At 39.1% G+C, this 9630-nt stretch overlaps 1 protein-coding gene across 1 annotated transcript in view; it reads right to left on the bottom strand.

Annotated features, from left to right (window-relative positions):
* LOC107690838 (exocyst complex component 4-like) overlaps positions 1-9630 on the bottom strand; it is a 126440-nt gene that overhangs the window by 14899 nt on the left and 101911 nt on the right. Inside the window, exons 13-14 of the mRNA XM_016489262.1 lie at positions 8361-8516; positions 4600-4782 (exon numbers count right to left, since the gene is read on the bottom strand). Of these exons, the coding sequence (XP_016344748.1) occupies positions 4600-4782; positions 8361-8516 (339 nt within the window). The remainder of the gene's footprint in view (positions 1-4599; positions 4783-8360; positions 8517-9630) is intronic.

Below are 9630 nucleotides of genomic sequence, written 5' to 3'. Positions count from 1 at the left end.
TATAAAATAATAATAATATTCTAATTTCTAAAATATTACATAAAATAATATGTATATGTACTATTTGTTCAATATATTATTTTAATAAAGTAATTATATAAACATAAAATTGACTAATTCATACTATATAATTGATCATATTTATTATAATATTATAATATTTATTAAAAATTATTTTTTAAAACAAAGCTAATACAAACGACTTCACAGCTCTCTATGAAGCTTTTAATCATTATCTGCTTTTGCACAGCCAGCCAAAGTAAAACTGTTCTACCAGTTGGGTGCAACAGCAAAATGCTGTTTATTTAAGCCAGTTCATCATTTTAGTGAAATCTGGAACTTAGCCTTTAATAAACAGCATGATCCAGACATCCAGAGTGTACTGCAAATCCAAATGAAGTCAATGCTGCACGCCAGTTAACCTGCATGTTTGGATTATGCAGTTAGTGTGAATTCCATCCATGTGCAGAGCTGGTTGTCAAGTTGTGTGTTTGTTAACACGTGTGCTCATGTATACACACGCCAACTGTCAGTAAACGAGTGAGTGCAGCGGCATGTGGCAAAGCATGGCTGCTCTGTTGAAAGTCTGTGTGTGCCAGGACCCCCTGCCCCAGACCCCCACTGGGGGTGCGAGAGAGAGGTGGGGCCTGCTGTCCATCGCCTCCGAGCTCGTCCTGCCGCAATGGTATGATCAAGGCCGCGCCACATGAGGCCGCCAATTTAGTCGCAAACAGACTCACTGAATGTCTTCTTCTGTCTTCCTTTAACTTATAGGCTTTTAAATTTCTTTTATCGGAGGTTGTGTGCTTGCGTAGATGTCTGCCCGTGTGCGTGTGTTGGGTTCGTCCAATTATTTTCAAATCCTATCTCGCCTAAGCGTCTGTTCGATGCCTTCTGTGAGAGGGTGGCACTCATAAAGACATAGAGAGAACGAGAGAGTGGAGATCAATCATTTGCTGACAGCCTTCTTCACGGCTACGTCCCACTGGCTGTCAGGGTGAAGTTTAAGCACAGCAGCTCTGCCCAAAAACTGCTGTTGAAAAACTGCATAATTTTGCTGCACACCTCCCACCGGCTGTTAAACACAGTGCTCTAATAAACAAGATATCTGACCTCTGCGGCAGAGGGAGACGAAGAGAGATAAAAAGAGAGACAGAAGCTTCATGAATGATGCATGTGATTGGCTCAGAGCGTTAATTATTCGGCTGCAGCAACAGCGGTGACATCTGCATGGGGAAAGCCAAGCTCTGTCTGCTGGCGACCTTTGACCTCACTGTGTCAGCGCTATGACTTGCCGGCTAAACCTTCAGGACAGGACTTGAGAGGAGGGAGAAAAAAACAGAAAAACGAGTAGGTGTCTTCCGTTAAAGCTATTCCAGAAATTAAAATGTGTCTGTGTGCATCCACACACATTATGCTAATAGATGGAAAGCAGACCTTTACGGTTGGCGATAAAGGTACTTTAAAAAAAAATCCAAAAACGAAGAGATCGCTTGACCCAAGACTTGCTCTTTCTTTGGCACTAAAGGCTATAAATGCTCAAAGCTCCATGTCTGTTTCTGTGATATGAGAGAGCTGAATCTTCTAGGAAGATGGATTTGGAAGAGGAAGAGGGCTGTTTCGACAACAATTTTCAAGAGTTTTGTGTTTTGTCTGTCTAGACCAGGGGTAGGCATGTTCGGTCCTAGAGAGCCGCAGTCCTGCAGAGGTCAGCTCCAACCCTGAAAAAAAAAACTCACCTGACTATAGCCTTAGTAATCCTGAGACATTGATTAGCTTATTCAGGTGTGTTTGAAAAAAAAACCTCACCTGCCTATAGCCTTAGTAATCCTGAAGACATTGATTAGCTTGTTCAGGTGTGTTTGATTAGGGTTGGAGCTGAACTCTGCAGGACTGCGGCTCTCTAGGACCGAACTTGCCTACCCCTGGTCTAGACTATGTGGGTATAAGGTGATAAAAGGTTTTGTTTTAAGGCAGAAGGGCAATGGTCAGAGGACAGCTCTTGAGATAAAACTCCACCTGTGGCTAAAGTACCTTTAAGGAAACTTAAGTTCACTCGGCGGCCATATTTTCTAGTTATGCGAGTATAGCTCCTATTTACATGAAGAAAGAATAGTGAGCAGTGCAGTTTTTCCCATTTAGTTCTCTACAAATAGTCTGTCTCGTTCTCCTTATACCATCCCTGCTGGGTCTTCCTGCTCCTGCTGATACTATTGACAGATAGGATCCACATAATTTTGTGTGCATTTTGGGATGTAAAAAATAAATTTGTATTCAGCAATCAGGGTACATTTATTCAGTATGTATGCTGAATAAATAGATTGAAGTCATGTGAACAAATAATTTGTTCAGAAAAGCAAATAACATCTCATAACTTCTCAAATTAATTCTGAAATGCCGGAGCAAAAGCCTGTTATCAAAATTACCTTCAAGAAAAGTCTGACACGTTGTCGCTCCAGACATAAGGCATCTACCACCAATCGCTAGCAAAAGTGTTTTATCTGCTCGCTCTAAACTGCAAGAAATGCATTCTCTTTAGTAAAAAAGCCATAGTGGCTTTTACTTTTTATTTTGCGCCAATTTATGAGAAATGGAATGGAAATGTTGCATTATCTGTGAACTGTTGCTATATTCAGTTTTTAATTAACAGCATTCACATACACTAACATAGCTTCTCTAATATTTAATCTGAATGTACTGAAGATCTCAAATCCAATCCAAGCACCATCTTTAGCATATAAAAGTCTGAACACTAACTCTAGTGTTAGGAAAAAAAGCTCAGACAGACACACACAAGGGAGAACATAGAGAAACAAAGCTGTCCTGAGAAAACGAGGAAGCAGATAAATTTGAGGAGGATTACGTGTTATGAAAAAATCCCAGATGGGCAATGAGACACAAACCCTCAATGTCTTAATGACCAATCAAAGCCCATCGATTTCTACCCAAACAGCAGGTCCAAGACTGAAAAACGTATCCTAGTGCCAAATCAAATTTAGATTACATTAAGATTCAACACCATGACGCTAAAGAGCAGGATTACCACATGCATCTTATCGCAGAGGTCCGCGTGTTTGTTTTAGCAGAGACTGGAGGGATGGAGATCGAGCAATGCAATGGATTAAACTCACTGAGACAAGGACAAGGTCTCACTGTCTGTCTGACAAACCGCCGGACGTTTTTGTAGAATACTTCTAGTGCACACAAACGCCACATCAGGGTGGTCACAGGTGCATGAAGGATGTCTCTTCCTGACCACAGTGGGCCTGCGTTTTAAAAAGACAAGGGCAAAAGAGCTCTTTCTCTCTCACTGTCTAGGAACTCTCTTCACTCGATCCACTTCAAAGCTCAGTCTCTGGTGGTGAGACGCTGTTTAATCTCCCCCACATTACACTGGCAAACCTGTATTAGTCTGCAAGACAAGACAGGAGAAAATGACTTGTTCATACCTGACTGGCTCCATAATATAAAATCCAATTTAGGGGGGGGTTACAGAGATAAGAGTTTCCGTCGGCGACGGTCCCATCAGTTCAGCAAACACTAAATAATGAACAATGCTGAAGCTGTCCCACCATGATAAAACACTCCATTACGGCTTCTGCACAGAACTAATGGTAATTATAGAACGTCCTCCACCGCTCTTTTATTGAATTTTTATCTGCTCTGGACGCGAGTTGCTCTGAAGCAGTCTTAAACCAAAAAAACAGAAATAACAATAGTTTTAAAATAGCTTATTTACAGATTTTAGCGAAAGAAGTAGAGGAAATTCTGCAGGTATTGTGTGAAGTTTCACCGATGTGGTCTTGGTGAGTGACGTCAGAAATCCAACGCTGAAGTTTCATTGAAGTTTGTTTTAAGGCAGTGTTAAAACAAACTGCCTTAAAACAAGGCAGTTTCTGTTTTTTGTTACAGAAACTGTAAGTCACTGTAACAATTTATGTAAAAACACAGTTATTCTTTTGAACTAATGAACTATATTCTATTACTGATGATGAACCGGCAAAATACAGCTGGGCACACAATGAGGTCCAAAAGTTGGGAGACACTGGGATTATAAAAAAAAAAAAAAAACTGTTGAGGAATATTGTTTCAATTTCATATTCGACTTAAAATTAATATAATTAATTAAAATTCATTTAATCTAATTTAATTAATTAAAATGTAAAGAACAAAAACTATTTAAAAATTCAATTTAATATAATTATTTCAATTCATTAAAATAAAAAAATAAACAACAATTTTAATTTTAAAATATAATTCAATATAACTTTTTAAATAATAAAAAAATAATAAATACAAATTAATAAATTTGTAACTGGAAACACAGTCAGCTCAAGGATTAAAGAAAAACCTTACTACTTAAAATTAATAAAAAAAATATTATTATTATTAAATCGTATTATTACTATTAAAAAGTGCACATACCAAATACCAGATACTCAAAATCAAGTTAATTTTTCAATTCAACTTATCAAAAAGTTTTATGATAATATATTTGTAAAGAAAAAAATAGCAAACTTTTTGACTCAAAATACATCGTGACACGCACTTTTACAGCTGAACAAACCTCCAGCCAAACACATAAACACACACACTCACTCACTGGAGCTAAGGGGTAGGTTGCTGAAGAAGCCCCTGAGGCGGGTGGCGAGCCACTCCATACTCTCCTGCAGGTTAGCGAGAGCCTTCAGATCACTGACGTCCCTCAGAATCTCATTCTGAGGAATCAGCTTATCACCCAGATTCCCCGTTAACACCTCAGACTCCTTGGCAAATGCTGCCCTGTGAGAGACAGGAGGAGAAATAATGAACATTTAAAAAAAAAAAAAAAGCTGGAAATGTTTAATTTAAAACGTTATATGTTTTTTTTGTGATCCTATTACACATTCTTCCTTTAAATGACACTTTAAAGTTGTAAAAAAAAAAAGGAAAAGTAATATTCCTTATTTAAAATAAGGAATATTTTTTGCAATTATTATTTTTATGAATTCTCTTACACACATTCGTCTTTAAGAGAGTTTGTGTGTGTGGGTGTTTGTGTGTTTTGATATTGTTATTTATTATTTACTGATATTATTATTTATTAAATGTTTTTATTATTGCTGTTTTATGATCCTCTAACATATTTCCCCCCTTTTTTCCACTCATCCACTTAAACTGAAAATAAATAGGTTGAAATATATATTCCAATATCCCATAATGTATTCCCAATTATTAGTAATTTATTTTTTGCGCTTCTAAACTTAAGTATGTCCCCTTTAACTGGCACATACACTGCACATTTTGCTTTTTTATTATTAATTATGTGATCCTCATTCACATAATTATTTAGAGATGTGAAAGAGATGTGGAATATCCTAGCTGGAGGGTGTAATGACAATATCTTGGTGTTCTGCTGGCGCAGCCTCAGCACTGGATGTGATACCCACACCGGTGTAAACGTGCATTTTCTTTACTCTCCTTCTCATAATCATAACAGCAGCTGATGCTAAGCTTCACAGGCACATTCAGATGAATGATGCTCAAGCAAATCTATAAAGTCAGTATTTTCTTTGACCTCCTCCTCTACAGGTCTGTGATGAATGTGGGAGAAAAAAATCCACGCGGCTCATTTCTGAGCATTGTGAAATTCCTTAAGATAAAATGCAGTGTCTATTGAACGGAAGACTTTTTAACAAGCTTTTATCACTCTGTATAGGATTGCCATACATGTGACGTAATCCCTCTTTAGCTGATGAAACTGTCAGGGTCATTTATATGATAAAAGCCTCCCGCTCGCCGTCTGCGCTTAGCTTCAACAGGTCGGCTAGATTGGATTTTTCTGTCCCACATAACCAGTTCATTTATTTATTGTACAATTGCAGGCCATGGCACATCCAAACCGACGGGAGAACATTTTGAGGGCAATTTTGATAAAAAGAAAGCCCCCCTCCCTCTCGTCCAATCACAGTTTTCCTCATACTTGTGTCTTCTTTAATTCAAGTGTGCACTTGAGAGGAAAAGGGAGAAAGGGAGGGAGATAGAGCGAGCAAGTGAATTGAAAACAGAATTGCGTGTGTGTTTGGGATGCTGGAATGTTCCGGCAGATAGTGTGGTTGCCTGCAGTTGAATTTGTTCTTGTTCAAAGATGTCTGTTGAGGCTATAAGGGCCAGATTTCATCCTCTGTAACACAGCACACAAGCAGACTACCAAAATGCTTTGTCAGTGTCTAACAGCTAAAAATAACCTTCATTTTCGACGAAGGCAGAAAACCCAAATGCAGTTTCTGGCGTTGAAAACGGATTGAGTACATAAGCGTGTTTATTGATCTCTTTACAGGACGTAGAGGCCTGTGGATCTGTGTTACACAGCACACGTCCCCCAGTGTCTGACTGTGCGTTAACTTGCCTGGAATGGATGTGAGCTGATAAATCTAAATTTTCTTATCTTGCACTCTGAGTTGTTGAACATAGTGTCCAGTTTAAGATCGACCACTTGCTCTCTTGACGTTTTACCAACTACGCTGCTAAAGTAAGTGTTGGACGCAGTTGCACCAAATATTATTTCCGTTATCAACAATTCCTTACAGACAAGTTCAGCTCCATCCTGTTTTAAACATGCAGTGGTTCATCCGCTGCTAAAGAAAGCAAATCTGGATCCTGTTGATTTTAACAACTATAGACCTATTTCGAAATTGCCATTCTTATCAAAAGTATTGGAGAAAGCTGTTTTAAATCAGTTATCACCTTACTTAATTGAAAATGATATATTGGATCCTTTTCGGTCTGGTTTTAGATCTAAGCATAGCACTGAATCGGCCTTGTTAAGAGTGGTAAATGACTTGTTATTATTTCTGTATCTGGAAATTGTGCAGTTTTGGTACTGTTGGATTTAAGTGCGGCGTTGTATTAAATCCTCCTTCTGGGATTGGTGTTGGTCATAGCCCAGAGTTGTGTGAGAAGTTTTGCAGCTTCTTCATAAACAAAATTGCTTGCATTAAATCTCAGATTGGTTAAAAACTGAGGTTGGTATTTGTGATTCGGCCTTAGATTGGTTTGAATCATATTTTACTGCGAGGAGTTTCTCTGTGGAGATAGGTCAGTTTCATTCATCACCTGCCTCTGTTACTGGTGGGCTGCCGCAGGGCTCCATCTTGGGCCTGATTTTGTTTGCTTTATATATGCTCCCTCTTCGTTACATTTTTGAGTTGCCGCAGGGCTCCATCTTGGGCCCGATTTTGTTTGTTTTATATATGGTCCCATATCACATTTATGCGGATGATACCCAGTTGTATATGTCAATTAAACCTGGGTCAAAGTCCTTATCCGACTTGCTTGCTTGTGTAAACGACTTCAAAAATTTTCTTCAGTTAAATGAAAACAAGACTGAAGTCATTCTATTTGGCTTCCCCCATTTGGTTAACGGCATGTCCCTTGCAAGCAAATATCCGTACTCATGTAAATAATCTGAGTGTTGTTTTTGATTCAGAGTTAAAATTCAACAAGCAAATAAAAATGTTGTTAGAGCTATTTTTTTCCATCTTAGGAGTTTACGTAAACTGAAATCTCGTTTATCTTTTAGTGATCTAGAGACAGTTATTCATGCCTTTATTTCAACTAGGTTTGATTATTGTAATGCTTTATATGCTGGTGTCAACCAGTTTTCCCTTTCTCGTTTGCAACTGGTTCAAAATGCTGCAGCCCGCTTCTTAATGGGGAAGAAAAAGAGGGAGCATATCACCCCGATTTTAGCACATTTACATTGGCTACCAGTTAAATTTAGAATTGAGTACAAGATTTTAACTTTTGTGTTTAAAGCCTTGCATGGTCTGGCTCCAGTCTACATCTCAGACCTTATTTGTCCATACTCACCCCGGAGATCTCTTAGATCATCCTCTGATAATCTATTAACCGTTCCATTGTCTCGTTTGAAATCTAAAGGTGATAGAGCCTTTTCTGTATTAGCCCCTAAGCTGTGGAATTCGTTACCTCAATCTGTTAGGTTATCATCTTCTTTATCTGCATTTAAATCATCATTAAAAAGGTTTCTATTTTCGCAGGCCCATTTATAATTGTTGGATATGTTGGTCTTAGTGAGTTAAATTCTTATTCCTGATTTTTATTTGGTTTTATGGGTTAAGCTGTTGATTTAAATTTTAAACTCTGTATTTTTAACATTGTATTGTGTTACTGTGAAGCACCTTGGTCAGCATTAATGTTGTTTAAAGGTGCTATATAAATAAAGATGACCTTGACCTGATATGAGTTGTGCGAGTGTGTTTGTATATATTGTGTGCTCTGTGATGAATCTGTGTGGTGATCTCACATTGGGGACAGTGTGTATTTGTAGAATGTATGTGTATATTAGCGTGTGCTCTCACCGTGTGAAATCCTCTTCTTCTTCCCTCTTCTGTCGAAGCTGTCTGGGTTGGGTCATGCTGGCCCAGTTGGGCAGAGACTGCAGCAGGCGGCTGATGTCTTCATCTTTAGCCCAGGACGCACTGATGGTCAGCTTCTCATCGCACTGTACAATACCCCTACAATACACACACACACCGTACAATAGTCTCAAAACCACTTCAGGATTAAAAGAAACTGATTACATATTGAGAAGATATAAAACCGTGAGCAACATATTTTTATTAAAAAAAAATCGAATAAAATAAAAAAATAAATAAATGCATATCTAACATGAAAATATAATATAATATATTAGCTCAGCTCCACAGATTAATATGGCCCGAAAACATGTCCTAAACACTGCCCTGACATGTTAAATCATCTTTCTCAGATCATAAGTTAAAGGGATAGTTCACCCAAAAATGAAAATTTGATGTTTATTTGCTTACCCCCAGGGCATCCAAGATGTAGGTGACTTTGTTTCTTCAGTAGAACACATCTGATGATGTTTAAGTCCAACCGTTGGAGTCCATCAGTCTTATAATGCATGGCAATGGTAACAAAGTCTATGAGTGTAAAAAAAACATGCACAGACAAATCCAAATTAAACCCTGCGGCTCCTGACGACACACTGATGTCCTAACAAACGAAACGATCGGTTTGTGCAAGAAACTGAACAGTATTTATATAATTTTTTACCTCTAATACACCACTATGTCCAACTGCTTTGAGCACGAGCACGACTTCCGGTGCGTGAGGCGTGTACGCGCTCTGGCGTAGTTTACGCAAGCGCTGGAAGTGATCTCTCGCGCGTATACGTCACGCATTGTTTACACAGTGCACAGTCATTGTAGGTATGACGGCTAATCAAAATGGTACTTACTTGCGCTTATCCGGATTGTTCAAACCGACTTCTGAGCCTGCTCGCCTGAATTTATGGTTGATTGCTCTTCGGCTGGATATTAACACACTGTGATGAGTCGGCTGCCTCCCGCTAATTATCAGCATCACCCCGTCCCTTAATCACTGCCCTTCGCCAGGCTCCCGACATGAATGGGTGCGTGAGAGAGGAGGGGCGCTGAAATAGCCAGGGCTGGCGGCGTGTGATGGGGCACACCTGAACCGAATGGAGCCTCATCACCGCCGCTGTTTAAATGTCGAGCGCGCCTCTCCTCGGGAGACCGGTCTCTTCCCCGTGCATGCACGCTGGTGTCCTCGTGGGTCCAGGAGGGGTGCGTAGAGGAACTCCCG

The sequence above is a fragment of the Sinocyclocheilus anshuiensis genome, unplaced genomic scaffold (assembly GCF_001515605.1).
Source record: "Sinocyclocheilus anshuiensis isolate Anshui unplaced genomic scaffold, SAMN03320099.WGS_v1.1 scaffold641, whole genome shotgun sequence".
NCBI classification, from domain to species: Eukaryota; Metazoa; Chordata; class Actinopteri; order Cypriniformes; family Cyprinidae; genus Sinocyclocheilus; species Sinocyclocheilus anshuiensis.
Note: the sequence above shows the minus strand (reverse complement) of the source record. Positions and strands in the feature narration are given on the sequence as shown.